General features: G+C 35.9%; 1 protein-coding gene and 1 non-coding gene across 2 annotated transcripts; one reads left to right on the forward strand and one right to left on the reverse strand.

The window, feature by feature from the left end:
- Window positions 1-1,207: 1,207 nt before the first annotated feature.
- Window positions 1,208-1,290, forward strand: TRNAL-UAA (transfer RNA leucine (anticodon UAA)). The gene has a single exon. It is a non-coding gene; the product is annotated as a tRNA-Leu (tRNA).
- Window positions 1,291-1,463: 173 nt separating this feature from the next.
- On the reverse strand, window positions 1,464-5,834 carry LOC107805546 (uncharacterized). The gene is made up of 2 exons (XM_016629603.2): window positions 5,690-5,834; window positions 1,464-2,604 (listed from the first exon to the last, which is right to left on the reverse strand). The coding sequence occupies exon 2, from the start codon at window positions 2,592-2,594 to the stop codon at window positions 1,560-1,562; it is 1,035 nt and encodes a 344-aa protein (XP_016485089.2). The 5' UTR covers window positions 2,595-2,604; window positions 5,690-5,834; the 3' UTR covers window positions 1,464-1,559.
- Between the last annotated feature and the right edge of the window lie 17,651 nt (window positions 5,835-23,485).

Consider the following 23,485-nt stretch of genomic DNA (forward strand, 5'->3'; position numbering starts at 1 on the left):
GGAGCTACGGTAGAGGGTGCGGGTTCGGGCGAACCCAGTGACTTTTTTCGAGACCCTGTATTTGTATTGAAAAATTTATTCTTTATATATAAATATATCCTGCCAAACCCAGTAACAAAAGGTGTCTGGGTTCAATGGTAAGAGTTCTGGGTTCGCTCGGAGAGCACGCGGGTTTGAATCCTGCTGAAAGCAGTTAGCTATTTTCTTGTTTCTTACAGTTTTCTGCTAAGAGATTAAAAACCCCTAGATGAAAAGAGGCGCGCCAACTCTTTCCTCTCCAGCAACAAAAACACTATTTTCCACCATTAAAGAGCCTTCTTACTCAACTAAAAACCAATAGTTTTTCTCCATGAAAGTTGTTCTCAAACTCCAGCTCCAAAACACTCCAAACTTCAGCTACAAAACTCCATTAAACTTCCACAAAAATCAGCGAAAATCAGCTCCCAAAATCCCCCTTTTACACCCATAGTGGGAGAGGAGTGGTCGTGAGGAAAGCTGGGCTGAACTTAGGAGAGAGGAAAGCGAAAGCAGAGAAGATGTTTGGGTTAATGGAAGGGTTCTTGAAGAATGATGCAGTTAGTTTAACAAAAAAATATTCTTGATCATGGTGAATTTACTGTTGCTCGATCAAGATTCAATTTTGATGATTTTGAAGCTTACCAGGTACTCCCATTTTCCGATTTATTTGACATTTGTTCAAAGGTGTAAAAATTGCACAACATACTCATTTTTGGCATTTGGGTCTCGTTTAACTACATCACCCCTTATTCTTGATTTGCTTATTTGTTGGAATAGAGTCATGTTTCACTTAGTGCTAGACTTATACCCTTATTAAGAAGAAAATCTTCATATGTCTACAGTAGAGATACAATAGAAGAAAGCCAAGTGACTTTTTTCGAGACCTTGTATTTGTAATTTAGAACTCATACACTTATAATTCTAGCTCCGCCTCCGATTATATAAAGGTGAAATATAACTTAAAAATTCGGTTTGGAAAAACTATGGCTTTTGTAATGAATGAATGTTATATAGAGATGTTGTTATAAAGAAATCTCAATGTATTGTGGTTAAATTATTAGGGTGGGAGTAATAAGTTTTTTTAAGTATATTCTCTCAATTTTTTTCCCTGAAGACAAGGCATTCAATAAATCTCTCCAAATGTGATTTTGCTTATTTATGATGGAAAAGAATTGAGTTTGCCACTCTTGCTGGTTTGCCCGAGAGGTTAAGGGGGAAGACTTAAGATCTTCTGCACATAAGTGCGCGTGGGTTCGAACCCCACAGCCAGCAATTTTTATACATCTATATTTTGGTTTTTCCTGGATGACAGGAGTAGACTCTAGTTCTGAAGCACTATATTTTTCTCTCTTCAACATTCTGTTGTGCATTTTTATCACATTTGGCCATTTTTCTTAAATTCTGAATGCAAAGATAATATAAATAAGCATGAAAAACACTCGATAAAAGAAGAAGGAAGAGTCGCTATTGAAGAAACAATACATATGGTCAAAGCTTAATAGATTTTTCATACTGGCCAGTCATGCTGGCTTACATCATTCTTACATATAGGTTAATTCAAAACGTTTGAATGGTACATCGACCTCTCGAAGATGTTTAAAGGAAGAAAGACAATCAGGCAATGGTCCTACAATCTTGTTATGAGAAATAAACAGGGCATAAAGTTGAGTAACTTCACATATAGAGTTTGGTAACACAACAGATAACTGGTTGTTATTGACCATCAATTGTTGCAAATATTTTAAGTTCCCTATAGTTGAAGGAATAGGCCCTGTTAGCTGATTATTTGCTACAGAAAATCTCAAAAGTGATGTCAAGTAGCCAACTGATGGAGGTATAATTCCAGTGAGTCGATTATTTTCGAGTCTCAAATGTTGCAGTGAAGACCATTGGCCTGGATTTAAAGGCAATGGTATTTCTCCTTCAAGCTGATTTTGTGCTAGGAAAATACCTGAAATGGAATGTAGTTTTGTAATTGAAAATGGGATTTTCCCAGTTAATGAATTATTCGACAAATAAAGCTCCTGTAGTGGTTGCAAATTCCCAATATTTTCTGGTATACTCCCTGTCAAAAGATTATTTTCAAGATTCAAGAACTCTAAACTTGTCAAGTTTGAAATGGAGTCAGGTAATGCACCAGAGATTTGATTGTTTTGTAAAGTAAGTTTTTTGAGATTTTTGAGAACACCAATTGATGGAGGAATTTGGCCTGTTAATCCAATTAGTCTACTAAGATCAATAGATTCTAAAGAAGTGAGAAGTGTAATTGAAGGAGAGATTGAGCCAGTCATAGTATTTGATACAAAAAATGGAGCAAATTCATCGCCAGCGTCATAGTAACCAGGGAGATTAATTTCTACAACTCTGCCTGTTTGAGAATTGCAAGAAATGCCAGGCCAAATGCAGCAATCTTGGCCAATCCAGTTTTTTAGCCTACCAGAAGAATCAGAATGTATTGCAGCTTTGAAATCAGTGAGACCCTTGAGATCATTAGGGTTGCATGCTTTACTTTCACTAATTCTGATCATAAGAGAAACCATTGCAAGAAAGCAGATAAAGTAGTGATGTGATGCCATTTTAATTTGTCTGCAAAACAAATTAAACATGATTAAAACATGATGAGAATTAATATACTCATGCATCATTCTCTCCAAGAACTTCCCACCTTGCTCTTGGGGAGACTCGAACTCATAACCTCTTGATTAAAAATGGAGGCTGCTTATCATCACAGCAATCCCTCTTGTCTAAACACTAAGTATGATTAAATATACTATGTATTTTGACTTTCTTAGAATTCTAGGTGCAATCCTCGGACCTTATTCATATCTATATTATATTAAAAGCATGAAGGCCCTTAGCGAAATGTCATTTGTCTTTTTACCCTTAAAAAATAGAGTTCATATTGGACAAAATAGTAATTTAATTATTTTTCCTACTATTTATGATGCTAAAATTAACAAAAGTTTTATTCTTAAAACATTCCTTATTTAAATCCTACTTTTCTACTTTAAGTTTCCTAGAAGTCGAAGATCTTTGTGAATTTGCCGCGCCTATTCCTAATTATGTAAAAACTGATATTAATCTTACTCTTCTACTTTAAGTTCCCTAGGTTTAATGATCTTTATAATTAATTAGGAATTGTAGAAGGCATCTGTGTCTAAGTTAGAGTCCTTTTTTTTTTGTAAGAATTATTTTAATCATATGTAAACTAAATTAGATAAAAATAAAGTTAAATTGCAACCACACATGTTTGTGTAAAGATCCAAACTTTTATCGTAAATTGAGTTTCCGCCTAAACCTTAGGATTTTTTAAATCAACTAAATACTATGTATTAAATTCTTCCTTATTTGAATGATTTAGAAAGTTTTAGTAATAAATATCTTATATAAATTCTTTTTATATTGGTTTTGTATCAGTTTGTAAAAGACAAGTGATATCAAAACTGAAAAACTAAAGAGAATCAATAGAAAAGTAACGATGTGGTTGTTAATTAAATTTGCTTTGTCTATCAAAATAAGGTGACATTTGCTCTAACAGTAGGAGAAAATAAGTATCTGTGACTTTTTTCTTTAAGATCTACATAAACTAATATTTTTTTTATATTTTTTTTAAGAATATCAGCCATGAACAATAATTTTTCAATATTCGAAAAACAACTTAAGACATGTTTATCAATTTTTACAAAGACTAACTTTTTCTTTTGGAAGATTTTACGAGAAAAAAGTTCAACAATTTGTCAAAATAAAAGACACTTAAGTTTCTTTATGCGACAATCAATGTATTTATGTTTTAATCACACAAATTCAACCTATACAAATATAATTATTCTAGAGGTAATTTTCCATATAATTTTTTTAATCTTTGTCAAGCATGAATACCATAACGTAACCAGAATTGGTAAATAGTTGCAAAAGCATAATAATGAATTGACACTTTTTTTTATTGTTTTATATAACTCAATTAAAACATTGTTTAATAATATTTGTATAATTTTATAAAATTATATACTCCTTAATATGGATATGCGCAGAACCCGTACCTTAACACCAGTTATATTAAAAGCACAAAGGTCCTTAGTGAAATGTTGTTCACGTTTTTTAGTCTTAAAAGTAGAATTCACACCGGACAAAGTAGTTATTTAATAATTTTTTCTAATATTTAGCACATTAAAAATAACTAAAAATATGATTATTAAATCTTTCCTTATTTAAACTAGATAGAAAGTCTAAAATTTAAGGCTTTAAAATCTATTAAGATTTTACCTTATAAAATAATAAAAATTAAAATGTTTATTCAGAAGAAATGTCGTATATATTTTTTTCCTAACAACACGAGAACTTTTAGACGGAAACTACAGCATATTTGTCTTTACTTTGGATTTTAGTTACTTTTAGTGATTTCATTAATGTTTCAAGAGTCAATTTTCTGAAAAAAAAAAAGTTTATAGAGATACATTTTTAAAAAGGCAATAATCGTCATAACGCGAGAAATGCATGAAATTATTCTTAAAATTTTCTCCCATGACACGAATCTTCTTTCAAAATTTAGTCTCTCAGTTCTAAAATGATTCATATATCCATAATAAACATGACATTACAAATTTGGAGAAAAATTAAGCTGAATACCACAAACACAAGGCTAAAACCATACATTCATTATTGTCATGAACTTACATTTTTTATTTTATAACTCAAGCATATTATTATTTATGTAACTTTTTAAAATTTTATATTTATTAGCGTGGGGTACACGCGCAAGGCGCGTACCCTAAAATTAGTACTATATTAAAAGCACGAAACCTCTTAATTTTTTTTAGCCTTTAAAAATAAATTTTATATTGGACAAAATTTGTAATTTATGCTACTTTCCTAATATTTAGGAGTTTGGAAGCAGCTAAAATTTTGTTTGTCAAGTCTTTCCTTTTAAACTAGGTAGAAGTCCTAATATTTAAAACTTTAAAATCTATTGATATTGCATTTTATATAAATTATACTAATTGAAAGTAAATCCATATATGCAAATTTAGGATGCTTAACTTGATAAGCATCGTTCACCAAAGAAAAAATTTCTTATTGTAGTTATACAAAATAATTTATTTATGTTCAATTAAGCCCCTAAATTAATTAATTCATATGCAATTAATATTTTGTGTTATTTAAAAATCTTTGAGGAATTGCAATAAAAGTATAGATAATTAACTCTGTTTGTGTCTCCTCAAATGGATTTGAAATTCTTTTAGATTCTTAAGGGCTATGTGTTCATGCCGAAACTAAAAAAGAAGCATGATAACTTGTGAAATTAAACAGATAAAATTATGACATTAGAATAAAATTTAAACTGAATTTGAGACAAAGTTTCTTTCTTAATTAAGTTAGGTATATAGGATTAATATTCATCAATTTTAGGAGCTTATATTTTTATTTTATAACTTAAACATAATTTTTGAATAATATTTATGTAACTTTGTAAATGGAAACGCGCGCATAACGCGTACACTAATTCTAATTCTTTGTAAATGCAAATCGTGCTCCCTAAATCCTCAAAGGTTCCGATCAGCCAGATGGACTTGTCAATATCACGTATGAATTCATGAATAGAAAAGTATAATTTTAAGAAACATCACAAATGAATTAATTAAATTACTAAAAATAAATAGCTTGAAGAAATTACCAATAATTTAAATGGGAAGCAATCCTAAAGTCCACCAACTGTTATTGTTCCTTAAAACTCCGATAACATCCGGTGTTCAGATTTTTCGGTAATACCTACTAATTAGATTGAAATTATTTAACAATTGATGTTAAGAGTTTTAGGTAATACCTACTTGGGTTTATAAACATATTAATTTTTGTCGATATTTAAAGACTAACATATTGTTGCAAATTTGAGGTGGTGCGAAAATAGTTGAGGAATTTAAGATACGGATTACACGTAATTAAAATAGAAAAATAGTTTGAAAGTTCAAATTTGTTGAATCTTTGATTTCCATTCTTGTACGACAACCTCGAAGATAATAATTTTTGGGTCCATATAATTATCTATTTATTCCTGCGAAAATTTGGAAGATGGCGTAGATAATTGAGTTTTGTAAAACTCAAACATTGCAAAATATGTTTTTAGTCCCTTAAGAGTAAAATAATTAAATATAAACCAATTATAACTTAATAAATTTTAATTTTTGGCTCTGTATGATTATCAATTTATCTGGGACTTTTCATTTTCCTCCTTTCATCCAACTCAAAACAAAAGAATATAAAAGCTCAAAACCTTTTTTTTCTTCTTTTCTGTCAGCTTTTCTCTCCCATTGTTTTCAAACAGAGTAACAGATAAAACAACATAGTTGTTCTTGGCCCTTTTAAATCTTTGGGTGGCAATTCTAAGGTTTAAAGGTTGAGGTACACCTAAAGAAAATTTGATAGCAATAAATTTCTTTAAAATCTATTTTTGCCATGATATTAATCCAAAAAGGCAAAAAAAAAAAAAAAAAACAATCTGCAATTGGCTAGGTCATTATACGAACCAACTTCATCATGAATCGTTTATCTCATTCATATTAACTAGTTTTAGAACGTGCGCGATACGCGGATAATTTGATAGAATATTAATTTTATTAAATTATGATTTAATATATTATATTATTTTAATAAATATTAGTTGTTATTTTATTATTTAACATAATGTGCAGAAATATAACAAAATCTATATAAAATCAAAAGATATACATCATAAAGTAATCAAATAAATTGTTTGTTCCTTATTTGTTCTTTATTAAATTAGCAAGTATTTAGTACTATATATTTATTTATGTGACTTTGTATTAACTTAAAACGTGCAATTAAATCCACTTCGTAAAATTATTTTGTTCAAGTAGAATAAAAATAAATTTTTTATGTATAGATATTGAATCTAGTGCACACTTGTGTTTGCCCTTAAAATTGGATAACAATTAAACTTACAATGTGGTTTTAAGGACACGTGATTTTACTTAATATTAATTGATAAATATGAAGATTAGTGATAGAAATTAACAACAAAGTGAAGCAAACCAGTGTCGAAACGGAATTTAACCCTCGAGTAAAAGTGACCTCAAGCTGACTGATATCAGAACAAGTAAAAATAAGGCAAGCTGATGAACAAGAGAGTAAAAGAGAAAAGATTATTGTATTGCTTTGTTATATGTCAATGTAAGATCCTTACAAATGGCTAAACCTTCTTTATATAGTAGAGGAATCCTATTTACGGTATATTTCTAATTACAAAAGGAAATCTCACGATTAGCTAACTAACCGCCCTTGATTTGATCTGTTCTGAGATTTCTGCCATTATCCTCGACTAGTACCAGATATCTCGCCTTTTAGTTATTATGCTATCTTCGGTTTTTCTCGATGTCTATCTTGTTTGTCACGACCCTAAACCGGACCCGATTGTGATGGCGCCTATCGTGAAACTAGGTCAGCCGACACAAACTCCCAAACCAACTAAACAGTTAATTTACATCATTTAAAGTCATTAATAAGCTATAAATCCCAAAATATAGAGTAGAATGGAACAGTGCGGAAACAAACACAGTCCGACATCGGGGTGTCATCGGTCATGAGCATCTAAAATTCGTCTAAGAGTATGAAAAGACAACATAGTTTAATACAAGGCTAGTACAAAGTGAAATAAAGATAGGAAGGAGAAGCACTGGGCTGCGAACGCCGAACAACTACCTAGTCAACTCCGAACAAGCCTGCTGGGAAGCAAACCAGCACTCGCTAGCATGACCCGAGACTCCTGGATTTGCACACAGGGTGCATGGAGTAATGTGAGCACTCCAACTCAGTAAGTAATAAAAGTAAAGGCAACTAAGCGATAAGAAAACACGTAAAACACAGAATAAAACTACAACAAACAGTATAAAACCAGAACAATGTAATAAAACAGTAAAAGCTCGTAAAAACACTTTAGTTCAGTAAAAACCTCTTTGAAACATCTTTCAGTAGTTCAAACGAGAGGAAAAAGGATAGAAACATAAATCAGCCCCTCGGGCAAAACAAGTATCATAACCGCCCCTCGGGCAAAATGCCAACAGAACCAGCCCCTCAGGCTACCTCACAATCACTCGTATCAGCCCTTCGGGCAATAATCATGGAACAACATCAGCCCCCCGGGCTATGAGGGTGTTTGAATTGGCTTAAAAGCTGGTCAAACCAGCTTAAAATCATTTTTGGGCTTATTTGAGTATTTGGATAAATCTTAAATGTGTTTTTAAGCCAAATATTTTAAGCTAAAATACCCAAAACAAGCCAAAAGCAATAAGTTAGGCCACCCCAACTTAATGCTTTTTGGCTTACAAGCTCCTTATATTTGACCAAGTAATTTACCCTATTATCTCTTTTACTTTTTCGAAACCCCAAAACTACCATTCCCTTACGAATTAAATCTCTGTGCCATCTAATCGTTGTTTTCAATCTTTCTGCTGTCATTTCCAAAATTGTCAATTTCGTTGATGTTTTAACCGTAAAGCTAACACTAGCTTTATAAATAAAATGTTTGACAGATTCTAATATTTTGTAAATATTGTTCTTTTAGTTTTTTTTTTCTGGTTCCATGACATTTAAAAAAGAATTGCTATGGAATCCCTCCTTTTTTTAATTGGTGAAACTATATTTTAAATCAAAATCTATCAATGAGTTTACGTGTTACCCTAGAATTTAAAGTTATGAGCGAATTTTTTTTTTGGTCAAATAATTAATTGTTGTATATTATTTAAATAAATAATTTATATTTAGGTAATCAGTTTAAATTAAAATTGAACTAAATTATAAATTATTTGTATATGCATCAATTTAGAATAAAATATTGTAATAATTATCTTTTTTATAGTGTTAACAACTTTTAGGATATTTCAGTCATTTTAACATAAATAAGTGCTTACCAGCACTTGTTTGCCAAACACTTCAACAATTTTTTTTCAGCTTCATCACTTTTATCCAAACACGTAACTGCTTATTTATAAAACAAGCTCTAGCACTTAAAAAGTGCTTTTAAGCACCAATGCTTAAAAGCCACTTTTTTAAGTCAATTCAAACGGGCTCTATATCACATCTCACACTGGGTACTCGCGCTCAATGGGGGTGTGCAGACTCCGGAGGGGCTCCTACAGCCCAAACGCTATATCAAGCCATCGCGTGGCATAATCAAACTGGCCTTCGACCTTATAATCATGAATCAGTACAATACCGTTGTGGCGCGCAGACCGATCCCATAATATCCTCACAACACAAGCCTCCGGCCTCACTCAGTCGGAAAATCTCTCAAGCCACTCGGGCATAGTAAAACATGATGCTCATCCCAAAATATCATTTTAAAATGTCAAAACGGAGTAAATATGACTGAGTTATGAAAACAGTAGAATACAGGATGACTGAGTACGAATATGAAGTCAAAACGGTGAGGAATAGTAGTAAAAATCCTCTAAGGGTCCCAAACAGTTGGCACGAGGCCCAAATATGGCATTCAGCCCAAAATATGATAATACTTTCCAAAACACAATGATAGCAAACAGTTTTCAATCAAATACGTAGTTTAATAGTCATACGAGACGGACTAAGTCACAATCCCCAATGGTGCACGACCCCACGCTCGTCATCTAGTGTGTGCGTCATCTCAAAGTAGCACAACGATGTGAAATTCGGGGTTTTCATACCCTGATGACATCATTTATAATCATTACTTACCTCTATCCGGTCCAAACTCTAGCCCTGATGCCTTTGCCCCTCGAATCGGCCTTCGGATGCTCCAAATCTATCCAAAAATAGATTTATACCATCAAAATATGCTAAGGGAACAAAGCCCACTCGAAATTAACCAATTTACATCAAAAATCTCGAAATTGGCCAAACCTGACCCCCGGGCCCGGATCACTGCCAACTCCGCACTACTACAAAGTAGGAATAGAAGGGCCGCAATAGCTTTTACCCAATATGAGGGTCGGGATCGAATTCCTCAGGGAGCTAGGAAGGGAGTTGAGTATCTGTCTAGACTAGAGTCGTGTAATTGTTCCAAATGTCACTTCCAAACATCTTTTGATTTTTCTTTAACAAACTAATATTATCAACTACTAATTAGAACTAAATTATGCTAATGAGAAAATTGCTAGAGTTGTATCTAATGGGTAGAAAGGCACTAGGGTAGTGACTTTCACCTAGGTGGCTAATTGACAGGTAAATGCTTCTAAGGTTCGATTGACATGATTGGGGAAATATGCTATAACCGTTGCACAATTTTACCCACTCTCACACCTCTCGGTAGAGAGAGTGATTTTGCCCAATCGACTTTTTCGAGACTAAATGGGTAGGCAAATCAGCTCAAGCAACTAGGGTTTGTGAGCACGTTATTTTTGCCTTAACGAAAACTACTCCAAAATAAATCAAAAAATAAAATAAATTTCCTTTACTGTGTAATTTTTGAATTTGCGTGGTGTTAAATATTTGTGTTATGTCCGTAAATGTTTACTTTGTCGTAATAAAATAAAAAATAAAATAAAATACATGTTGCATGCATATTAGGATTTAATTATGCATTTAAAAGATAATTTAAATAAAATCACAAAAATATGCAATAGTTCTATTTTAAATATGCCACTGTGTGATTAAGGTTTTGTCTATGTATTAATAGGTAATTTATCTTTGTAAGGGTAATTTTGTTTTTTTTTAATTAGGAATTTAATAATTAAGAATTTAATTAGAAAATTAAAGAATGGAGAATGATAGAAACGGACCTGGGCCAAGAATTTTTAAACAAAAATCAGGCCCAAAACACTCAAAGGACCCGATCCATGTCAACCAGTCCCATACAGGACTCAAACGACGTCGCTTCTGGATTTTTAATCTGGGCCGTTGATTCATTTCAATCAAACGGTCCAGTTCAGCCCCTGCATAAATGAAACGACGACGTTTAGGGCAATCAAATCCGAACCGTTCATCCATCTTGATCCCACGGCCTCAAAAACTCACCCAGACCCGATCCATTTCACCCCCGGGTTGACCCCTTTCCCCAACTTAAACCAAACGATGTCGTTTGGTTAAGTGGATTGATCTCAACCGTGCATCTTAATTGATCCAACGGATAAGATCAATCCACCCCACCCCTATATAAGGCCCAAATCCCTACCCCGGCCCCTAACTTAACACCCCCCTCCTCTCTACTGTTCATCATCGTTCCAAACCAAATCCCTAAACCTAGCCGCCCCTATTCCCCTTCGCCTGAAACCCGGCGGCATCAACGCCGCCGGTCACCACCTTAACACCCCAGAACCCCCTGAACACCCTCTATCCGAATATGTTATCTGCTTGGTTCGAATCTCCCTGAAGGTTCTCGAATCTTCATTTGAAGATTCGAGCCAAGCTCAGATCTAAACCAAACAGCACCTAGTTAACACCATAGCACCCCCTAGCATGCCTCGTTATGGATCTAGTGTTGGTTTGGTTCGAATCCCCTCAGAACTCTTCGAATCTTCTTTTGAAGATTCGGACCAAACAAGAACAAACTCAGACTTGTTCTAAAATGACACCAAATGACCCCTAGGCTCCCCTCACCCTTGTGTCATCTTTGGTTCCCTTCGAATCAGCCCGGAAATGTTCGGATTTAAGATCCAAGAACCAGAAACCCTAAAAATTTTCCAATCTTGGAATTTTTCTGATTCGAGTGAAAGATTGAGGTCTAATAGACTTTAATCGAGGTATTCTCAACTGAGAATACTTCGAATAAAGTCTGTTCCGCCTCAAAAATGTCCGAATTCAAGTTTGAGTCTGTGCCTGAATAAATTTGAAGATTCAGAGGTATTTTTTCTATTTCTTTTGTGTATTCTACGTGTATTTTATGTTTGTTTCGTGAATCTGTGTAATTTTCCCATCTTTTGTTGTTCTACTGTATCATACTCGTCTATATGATCAAAATATGAAACTGTTTCTGTTGGTTGTGATTATTTACAATGTGAGTAATCGACTCGATTAAGTTCGTCGATTAGTTATATTATGAATTCTCATTCATGATAATACTGATTGAAACAATCTGTTTCTATTGTTATGTACTGTTTGTTGACAAATGTTGTAAATAGTCGACTAATTAATACTAGTCAATTAAATCATGTTTGTTTGCAAATCAGTGAATTCAAATGAATGTTGTGTATATATTGTTTTCTGAACAAGGCATTGTCAGTATATTGACAATGCTCCTGTGTTTGCCTGATACTAGTCCAATGTTGAGGTTCAGTTTAAATTGTTCTTTGTTCAGTATGATGTTTTTATGATGTTTAGGCTTAATTTCAATTTTTACAGAGTGTGATTTAAACACAATTGTATTAGGAGATTAATCATAGGATTGGTTGTTAGCTGCTAGACAAGTTTAAATTCAGATAACTTGTTAAATACTGGGACAGTAATTACAGTAGGTCAGGGGCATTTTCTGGGAATGAAACAGTAAAAACAGGGTGTTAGTGCTAGTGTATTATAATGTAATGTTAGTGGCTATAGTTTAAGATAATAATGGGGAACAAGGGATAATGGGGCTGCTGAAAATCAGGTTATGATCATATAAAGTATTAAAAAGTAGTTTGTAATGGAACTTTCTTATTTTAAAAGAAGAAAGGGGTCCAAGAAGCACTTAAAAGTATATGACCAGCCCTGTATAAATACAAGGAGCTGGACAGCTTAATAGAGACTTGAAGAGAGTTTGAGAGACTTTAAGAGATTTAGAGAGGAAGAAAAAATCTGAAGAAAAAGAGTTTTCAGAAAGAGACTGGATCAGTTTTTTTCAGAGAGATTTTGAAAGAGAAGTTTTCAGACAGAAAAGAAAGGAAAGAGAGAAAATCAGTAGTTCAAAAGAAAAAATCTAATTTAGCAGATTTTAAGAGAGTGAAAAGTCAGATTTGAGTGTGAAAAATCAAGCAGGAAATCAAAAAATGAAAATTTGAAGAGGAAAAAGAAACAGAAAAGAAACAAAAAAGAACAGTCACACACACACACACACACAGATACAGCAGCAGAAACAGAAAATCAGAAAAATGGGAATTTGAAACTGAAAAGAAACTGAAATCTGAAATATTGTTCTTTTGTTGAATCTGTTCAACTTTATTTGATTCCACTGTTTAGTTAAAATCTGAAGTGTCTTTTAAAAATACTGTACTGTGCATCTGGTTTCCTCGGGTCGTATTATTGCTCTAATCTATGGAAATACTGCTATTCTGCTGAATTTGTTACTGCTGCTACTGCTGAAATTTACTCCTTATACCTTCATTTCCAGGTACATATCCTTTTAAACTCATGTTGTGATAAGCTTCAACACGGCAAATAAATGAAGTTTGGAGTTATGATTCTGCTTTCTACTCATCTAAGCCATTTAGTTTAAATTTCAGTTTTATTTTGTGTTGGTTAATTAGTGGTGAATTCAACGCCATGGCTATAAGTTGTTTACCTTATTTGAAATTCGTATAAAGTTTGTAATAATGTTATCCATTTCGAAATCTCATTAGTATAGGTATATGTGAGTTGTCAAAACAGGGAGTATGGCATAAAAATGGGCCATTGATTACATCCCATAATACCTTTAGCTAAATGTAAAGTAGAATGCAAGTATTAAGAAGTTACATTAGTGGTATATCTCGTAAAAAATATGATTTTGTTTAGATTGATATACATTCTTATGTGGTATGATAACAGGTATTTATAGTACCATTAGTGGATAGTGAGTTGAGTTGTTATGGCTCATTACGATGTTAAAGTGCTACGAATGTTTCAAGACATACAAATAGGTGGCATGTAAAGCAATGTTGTTAATTAATTTGTACAATAATTCCCTTTATTATCAATTTGATGCCTATTTACCATCCTAAATAAATAATTAGGTCTATTGGATTAAAAGCACGTATATGAGAATAAGATGAGATATACAAATTGCAACACTTTTATCAACGACAATTAAAAAATAGGACTTGCACTAAATAGAAATAATAAAAGTTCTTAAAAAAATATTCTTCCCTTCATAAATCATTTTTAGTTTCATATACAATTCATTATTGGGCATGTAGATATATATGTTGTATTTGTGAAGAATAGTATTAATCATGTTCTTATTCTTTATTTTGAATTTGAATAGTCTTGGATGAACATGTTATATGCGGAAATTATAATCAACGGGCAACATTCAATAAATTGTGAATTCTTTTTCGAGAATTAAAGGGTCTTAAATGAAGATTTCTCATAATATAATAAACAATTTGTGGAAAAATCCCTAATATCATTACAAATATTTTGCGCAATTAGGGATACGTTCGCGTACCCTGATTATATTTTTAAAAGCAAAAAATTCGGATTATGCGTACGCGCAATTTCGAGCGAATATTTAATAAAAGGATTTTTCCAAAGGCGTTAAATCAATTTCATAAAAACCCGAGATATACGGTTCACTATTTAAAAAAAACAAATATTCTTGATTCGACACAATTTCGAAAAATGATTGTTTAATAAATATCTTACCAAAAGTTATCGTGTACACGTACGCGTGACACAATTCCGCATTTTTAAATTTATAACACGAATATACGTACGCGTAATTCGATTCAAAGAAGGGTCTTCAATCACAATAAGTATAAGCGGTAGTAAAATCATGTAACATCAATATATTTAATAAAAATCAAGATAATTAAGCCAATAATAAAAACAGTTAAGCGACCGTGCTAGAACCACGGAATTCGGAAATGCCTAACACCTTCTTCCGGATTAACAGAATTCCTTACTCAGGATTTCTGGTTCGCAGAATAATAAACAGAGTCATATTCTCCTCGATTCAGGGATTAAAATTGGTGACTTGGGACGCCTTAAAATTCCCAGGTGGCGACTCTTAAATAATTAAATAAATCTCGTTTCGACTGTCCTTTAATTGGAGAAAACTCCCCACGCGCCCCGCGGGCGCGGTAAAAAGGAGGTGCGACAGATCTGGCGACTCTGCTGGGGATAAAATTTCCAATGTTATTGTAACCCAGAACCATTGGTTCAGGGTTTAAAGAATTCGAGCTTAAAATATCTGTGTTAATTGGCTTTATTTACTATATGATTTTCAACTGTTTATATGCTAATATGCTAAATGTTGTTTTTACCGCTTTAATATTATTTGAATTGTGAATATATACAACTGCTACGAAACCCCCTTCTTTCTGAGTCTTCTGAATTTATGGTGTACACGTGCGCGTGACCCACCTTTCTGTTAAAGTCATACCAAATAAGACGGAGTTGGGACAAGTAACTAGGCCGGGCAGACTTTCGTGCTCCCGGTACGTTGCCCCCGCTTCGGCTCAAATTGTCCGTTTGGGTAAGCCAGGTTTAGAACAATCAACCTAAGGTTTTACACTTAGAATAACTCAGCCATGTACCGGATCCCTAGTAGGAACGTCTATTTGCATCATACACATTTGGCCTTGGAGACTCAACACAGGGGTTGGGTCTGTCTAGGACAGGTGAACCCAAAATAAAAAGACCATCATGATGCATCCTACTTGTTACTTGTACATTCATTTGCCTCGAACATGCTTGTTGACCAGCTTAAATAAAATCATGGTAAGAAGAAAGGAATAAAATGGGTTGTTTTTAAAAAAAAAAATCGAAAAAAAAATAGTTTTAAATTTTGAAATAAAGGTATTTAATAAATAAATAAAAAAATCGAAAATGATTTTTTTTTAGTATAAATTTTCAAAAATGAATTTTGACTTTATCAAAATTAAATTTCAGATACAAAATGAGCACCACACAAAGCCCCTCATCCACAAGTACGGAAGAATTTCTATGTCAGCTTCAAATGTGGTGGTATGATTTAGGCGAAGACGGTCAAAAATGGGTCGTCAAGCATTTGGGAAATCTCACGGACATTATGAAAGTTAAACCCCGTGATGATCTGATTGCGGCGTTAGTAACTTTTTGGGACCCTGCTCACAATGTTTTTCGTTTCTCTGACTTCGAGCTTACTCCTACATTAGAGGAGATAGCTGGATATGCTGGTTTTGACGGAAGTTTAAGAAATAAAAGCTTGATATTCACAAAGGCTCCTTCAGTACATCGATTCTTCGGTCTTCTGAACATCAGCAGTCAAATCAGGAAAAGCAATGTCATCAATGGATGTTGTTCCTTCAACTTTTTGTATTCAAGGTTCGGAAAGTCAGATGGGTTCGAAATTCATGAGAAAGGCCTTACTAATAAGCAAAACAAAGACACTTGGCAGATGCACCGTCGATTTGCTTTCATGGTGGTTTTTCTAGGAGTCATGGTCTTCCCAAATAAAGAGCGAACAATTGATATTCGCACCGCAAAAGTTGTGCAAATCCTCACCACTAAAGAAAATCACACCCTTGTCCCCATCATTCTATCAGATATTTATCGGGCTCTGACTTTATGCAAATCAGGAGCAAAAGTCTTCGAAGGATGCAAAATTTTGTTGCAAATATGGGTGATTGAACATCTCCAACAACAGCCCAAGATCATACAGTATGGGTCAAACAATGATAATTGCATCGAAAGCTATGAGGAAAGAACAAAAAATTATCAGGTTCCAGAAGGGATAGAAGCATGGGTATCTCATCTAAAGGCTTTAACGGCAAATCAAATTGAATGGACTCTGGGATGGCTCCCGATGAGGGAAGTAATACACATGTCAGCCTCAAATAGTTATCTACTACTATTGGGATTGAGAAGCATTCAGCCGTATGCACCACTGAGAGTCCTAAGGCAATTAGGGAGATATCAAATAGTTCCTGATGATGAAGATTTGAGTGTGCAAGTAATCGAATTACACCCAGAAGCCATTATTCCCGAGGCTCTACTTCAGCAGATGTGGAATGGGTGCCGATACTTGAAAAGTGATACTCAAGTCCTAGACGCTACAAAGGGTGAGATAAATCCTGGATATGCAAGGTGGTTCGAAAAACGGTCTCGCGTGGATGATGTACCAGAACCTGAGCTAAAAAGGCCAACAAAAAGACCCCATGTTCAAAACTTCAATGATAAAATCCAAGAGCGGTTGATCTGTGGAGAAAAAGAAAAAGGGTACAAAGCAACTATCCATGCCCTAAAAGAAAATCTGAGAAGCCTCAGTTTGGAAAAAGATTTACAAGCACAAGAAGCCGAAGGCGAGAAGCAGAGTCTAGCTTGTGAGAATGAAAATCTTCATGCTCGATTCCAAAAAATGAAAAGAGTTTCTGAAACGCCAAAGAGGAGCTGGAAGGATCAAAAAACCATCGCCAATCTCTTTGAAAGAATGCAAGATTATGATTCCATTCTTGCGGAAAACGAAAGGGCATTGAGCAAAGCAAAAGAAAGGATCCAACAATTAAACGAAGAAGCCAGATCTAACAAGGAACGCCAAGATAGGCAATCCGAAAAAGACAAGGCACAATTCAAGAAGGAAAAAGTCTATTGGATGCGATCAGAAGACCAGCTTCGTGCACAACTAGAAGAGGCAAGAAGATGCAACAGAGAACATCAACAAGCAGACCTCGACAGGGAAAGATCACAAGCAAGATTAGAGCAGGCCAGACTCCGAGCTCTGTTAGAATCAGCTCTAAATCGTGAAAACCGTGTAAGAGATATAGCCACCACTCGTCAGCAGCAATTGCAAGACCAAGACCAACGTCTCCAAGGTTTCAGGGCACAAATCCACGACCTGGCAGTCTTCACATCTCAAAGTTATGTAAACTGCCAAGGAATGGATTATGAAAGATTTACTGAGCATGCGCCCACTTTTGCTCGTCATCTAGCAATGGAGTTGGAAAGGATGTATCGTACGCTGGGAGGCCATCCAGGTCAAGCCCCACATTGAGCAGATAATCCAATATTTGACAACAAAAGTGGAAAGTGGGGCATGTTGTGAGATGTTAAGAATTGTATCTTTTGTTTTGACTTAAGTGTGTGTGTTTCAAGCCATTTTCTTAAAGCTTTCAAATGTAATTCCATCTTTGTGTAATGAATAAAAGTGATTGCCTTTAGTCCGAACTACGCAAGGTCTGATTCATGTAAGGCATGATACGTAGGCAATCTCTAAGATTCGACCACCACGATAAAAGATATATATAGTAAATAAAAGTGAATGACAATTTTCAATTTCAAGAAAGCTGGGACGACACAAGCAGCCGAGCAAATGCATAATAGAAAGGGATTATTTGTCTAGGAGCATTGCATCTCAATGTGTGATTATATATATGTTAAACTCTCAAAACTAACAAGTTTGTTCATTTCCAGAATTCAAGCAGTTAGTTTCTCTAAAGAGTATACTGGCATATTATCACTATCACACAAGATCAAAAGGACCAATACCCGAAAGTATGTCTATCCCAGATGTTGACACAGGTATGGAGATAGAAGAGATGGATGTCGGGAAAATGAAAGAAGAGATGCTTAAGCTCAAGCAGCAAATGGCTGAGATGTACCAAGCTTGGTCTACAGGACAGTTACCCCCATCTTACCCAAATAACCCTGCTCCATCAATGACCCAAACTCAGGATAATATCACCACTGAATTATCCCCAAGTTTCCCCATTTATTAGCACTACCGAGGCACCACCTCTCAGACACCACAGTCTCCACCTCCAAAACCAGTTCCGTACCTTCCTCCACCTATGACTCCTGTTTTCGTAGCACCTCCCCCTGCTACATTTCACAAATCTCCTAGTGAGCCTACATTTCAGGCCCAAGACAACCAATATTACCCCCCGGAGCTCACCTTCAAAGCCTCCGAAATCAATTCAACTGCTCCTCGGTTTGATCTCCCAACCGAAATTGACAAGCCAGCCAAAAATGTTGAACAAGAAGAGATGTTCAGGAAGGTCAAAAGTCTAGAACAATTGTTCCGAGACATGCGAGGATTAGGTGGGCAAGTCAGTGTAGCATACAAAGATTTATGTTTATTCCCTAATGTACAATTGCCAGTTGGCTTCAAGATGCCCAAATTTGACCTATACAGCGGGCACGGCGACCCAGTAGCCCACTTAAGGGGTTTCTGTAGCAAGATGCGAGGAGCTGGGGGAAAGGATGAATTATTGATGGCTTACTTCAGTCAAAGTCTAAGCGGATCAGCTTTGGAGTGGTATACACGCCAGGACCATGGAAGATGGTACACCTGGGATGACCTGGCACAGGCATTCGCATACCATTTCCAATACAATATGGAAATCATCCCAGATCGATTATCTTTGACCAAATTTGAGAAGAAACACAATGAAAGTTTCAGAGAGTATGGTTTTCGGTGGAGAGAACAGGCAGCAAGAGTGGATCCTCCTATGAAGGAGAGCGAAATGGTAGACTACTTCCTCCAAGCCTTGGAACCAACTTACTATGCCCACTTGGTTTCAGCGGTTGGAAAATCATTCAACGAGGTAGTGAAGATGGGAGGTATGGTAGAAGAAGGCCTCAAGACAAATAAAATCATGAGCTATTCAGCAATTAAGGCAACTACTCAAGCTATTCAAGGCGGGGTAGGAGGAATCGGAAGAAAGAAGAGGGTGGAAGCAGCCGTAGTTGATTCAGGAATTTGGCCGGGACCCAGAGGTTCACCGCTTTACTATAATCAGCAACGACCTCGCCAATCAGCTTACCACCATGATTCATCCCAACACTACTATCACCCTTCAGAGCCTCATTTTTCCATTAACCATGCTCAAGCATACAATCAGCCACCTGTTCACACCAATTGGCGTGCTCCTGTCACACCAAATACTTACCCACGAGCCTATCCCGGACCAGGTTTCAGGCCTAGGCCAGCATTCAGGGGAGAAAGGGAACAGAAAAAGAAAACTTACACTCCATTGGGAGAGTCTTACACCAGTCTGTTCCACAGGCTGAGACAGCTAGACATGCTAAGACCAATACAATCCAAGCTACCCAATCCTCCTCCAAAGAATCTGGATTACACCATTAGCTGTGAATATTGCTCCGGTGCACCAGGCCATGATACGGAGAAATGTTGGCATTTGAAAAATGCAATACAAGAGCTGATTGATACTAATAAAATCGAGGTTCAAACCCCTGAAGCCCCAAATATCAATAGAAATCCAATGCCAGCCCATCAAGAAGCTAATATGATAGAAATCATACAAACTGATGGGGAGACAAAGAAGCCGTCACAAACTGTCATGATGATCAAGACTCATGAAACTAAGCCAGATAAGCAGTTAATGGAGGAGAAGCCGGTGTCTAAGCAGAACAAAAATGGTGATGAACCGTCTATGATAGTCGATGAGGGATCATCGAGCAAAGTGGCCGCAAAACAAGAAAAGCCGAAAGTGATAGTACCAGGGATTGCTAACAAACCCATTATATTCGTGGAAGGGGCCCGTACAGATCGGGTTATTATTGCACCTGTAATCCAGCTGCCGGTCATCAACAACAAAACCATCCCATGGAACTATGAACGGGTGACTGTAATGTACAAGGGCAAAGAAATCAAGGAAGAAGTGTGTGAGGTGCAAGGCTTGACACGTTCGGGAAGATGTTTTACTCCCGAAGAGTTGAGAAAAACTAAAAACAATCCAACGCCAACAAAGAGAGCTATGACGGAAGAAGAGGCGGAGGAGTTTTTAAGAAAAATGAAACTCCATGATTATTCTGTTGTGGATCAATTAAAGAAGACCCCTGCTCAAATTTCATTGTTGTCATTACTGATCCATTCAGAGGAACACCGTCTGGCGTTGATGAAAATCCTGAATGAAGCTCATGTTCCTGAAAAGATCTCTGTAAATCATTTGGGAAAAATAGCCAACAGAATCTTTGAGACAAACAGAATAACATTTGCTGATGATGAATTACCTGTGGAAGGTACCGAGCACAACAGAGCTCTTTACCTCACCGTGAAATGTGAAAACTCTGTAGTAACTCGGGTATTGGTTGACAATGGGTCCAGTGCAAACATATGCCCTCTCTCCACTTTAAACAAATTAAAAATTAAAGAGGAGAGGATCCAGAAGAATAGTATCTGCGTACGAGGATTTGACGGTGGAAGCAGAGATTCATTTGGCGATATAGTGTTGGAACTAACTATAGGGCCAGTTGAATTCACAATGGAATTCCAAGTGTTGGACATGACTGTTTCTTACAACTTGTTGTTGGGGCGACCATGGATCCATGCTGCTAAAGCAGTCCCGTCAACACTACATCAGGCTGTCAAGTTTGAATGGGACCATCAAGAAATAGTCGTGCATGGAGAAGAAAGTTTAAATGCTCACAACAGTACCATTGTACCGGTCGAGGGAACAGAAATTGACCAAGGACCATGGGTATACCAAGTGTCCGACACGGTGTCGGTAGAGAAAATTCCAGAAGGGAAATACCTTCCGAATCCAAAGATATCCTCTGCATCAGTCATGGTAGCTTATGAAATGTTAAAGAATGGCTTTATACCCGGCAAAGGTCTGGGCTTATCTCTGCAAGGAATTGTACAACTAGTATCTCTCCCCGAGAACTAGGGAACATTTGGTTTAGGGTTCATACCCACCGCCAATGACGTGATAAGGGCCAGGAAGTTGAAACACCAAGCATGGGTTCTTCCAAAACCAGTACCACATCTGTCAAAGTCTTTTGACAAGACCAGTGCTAAAAATCGCCCGATAACAACAATTCCTAAATCCCGGATCAATCCTGAAGAGGAATTAATTGAAAGGTTCGAGAAATTGTTTAGTGATGTGAATATGTTGGAAAGCGGAGAAGGGTGTAGCAACGCAGAAGTTCAATTCGTTGGGCCAGAAACAAAGCTCAATAATTGGAAAGTCACTCCTCTCCCAATTCGAAAGGAGTCTTGGTAGTTTATTTTGATTTTCTTTCAATTTGTTTTGGGTTACTTCAGGGTTGTAATCCCAAAGCTTATCTTACAGTTTGTTTGAAGTGTGCAAACCTTGTTATCTTTCATCATCCAATAAAAAGCAGTTTCCTTTTTATTATCATTCCTGATAGTTTTCTTTTCTTTTTCTTCTTTCCTGTACAGTTCCTTTTACGCTGGCTCTAGTGATATGGCATGCATGAGGAATCCTCAGCCCGGTCTTAAAAATCAATCTAGATCCGAAACATTAATCCAAGAAATATATTGTGATTATGAATCAGAATATGATGAAGATGAGGTTTTTGAAGAGATTAGTAAAGAGTTAATTCACTTTGAGGAAAAAATCAAACCTAACTTGAGTGATACCGATGACATCAATATAGGGGACACGAGCAATATCCGAGAAACTAAAATAAGTGTCCATCTGGAACCAAAGATCCGAGAGGAGTTAATTAAAGCACTCATAGAATTCAAAGATGTTTTTGCATGGTCGTATGACGACATGCCAGGCCTGAGCACTGATTTAGTGGTTCACAAATTGCCCACCGATCCAACAGTGCCTCCTGTCAAGCAGAGGCTGAGAAAATTCAAGCCTGACATGAGTGTGAGAATTAAGGAAGAAATCACCAAACAATTGGAAGCAAAGGTCATTCGAGTCACTCGATATCCTGTTTGGTTGGCTAATATCGTTCCTGTACCAAAGAAAGACAGCAAAATTAGAGTATACGTCGACTATCGTAATCTCAACAAAGCAAGTCCAAAGGATAATTTCACATTACCCAATATCCATATTTTGATTGACAATTGTGCCAAGCATGATATAGGGTCTTTCGTGGATTGTTATGCCGGGTATCATCAAATTTTAATGGATGAAGAAGATGCAGAAAAGACGGCATTCATCACACCATGGGGAACTTATTGCTACCGGGTAATGCCATTCGGATCTAAAGAACGCCGGAGCAACCTATATGAGAGCAATGACCACAGTGTTTCATGATATGATACACAAGGAGATTGAGGTATACGTGGATGATGTGATCATAAAATCAAAGCATCAGGCCGACCACGTTGGGGATTTGAGGAAGTTCTTCTTAAGACTTCGCAGGTACAACCTCAAGCTTAACCCTGCCAAGTGTGCATTTGGAGTTCCATCTGGAAAGTTGTTGGGATTCATAGTCAGTCGACGAGGCATCGAGCTAGACCCATCAAAAATCAAAGCCATCCAAGAATTGCCACCTCCCAGGAACAAAACTGAAGTAATGAGTTTGTTGGGAAGATTGAATTATATCAGCAGGTTTATTGCTCAGCTCACAACAACCTGTGAGCCAATTTTCAAATTGTTGAAAAAGGATGCTGCGGTCAAATAGACCGATGAGTGTCAAGAAGCGTTCGATAAGATAAAAGGGTACTTGTCGAAACCACCCGTGTTGGTCCCGCAAGAGCCAGGAAGACCTTTGATTCTTTACTTAACGGTTTTGGAAAATTCATTTGGTTGTGTATTGGGGCAACATGACCTCACTGGCAGAAAAGAACAGGCCATCTACTACCTTAGCAAGAAGTTCACGGCTTATGAGGTTAAGTATACTCATCTGGAAAAGACATGTTGCGCCCTAACATGGGTAGCTCAAAAAT

Source organism: Nicotiana tabacum, chromosome 18, assembly GCF_000715075.1.
Source record: "Nicotiana tabacum cultivar K326 chromosome 18, ASM71507v2, whole genome shotgun sequence".
Taxonomy (NCBI): Eukaryota; Viridiplantae; Streptophyta; class Magnoliopsida; order Solanales; family Solanaceae; genus Nicotiana; species Nicotiana tabacum.

Bases quoted from the DNA above. Each gene is read 5' to 3' on its own strand.
- LOC107805546 (XM_016629603.2), bottom strand. From the start codon at position 2,594: ATGGCATCACATCACTACTTTATCTGCTTTCTTGCAATGGTTTCTCTT.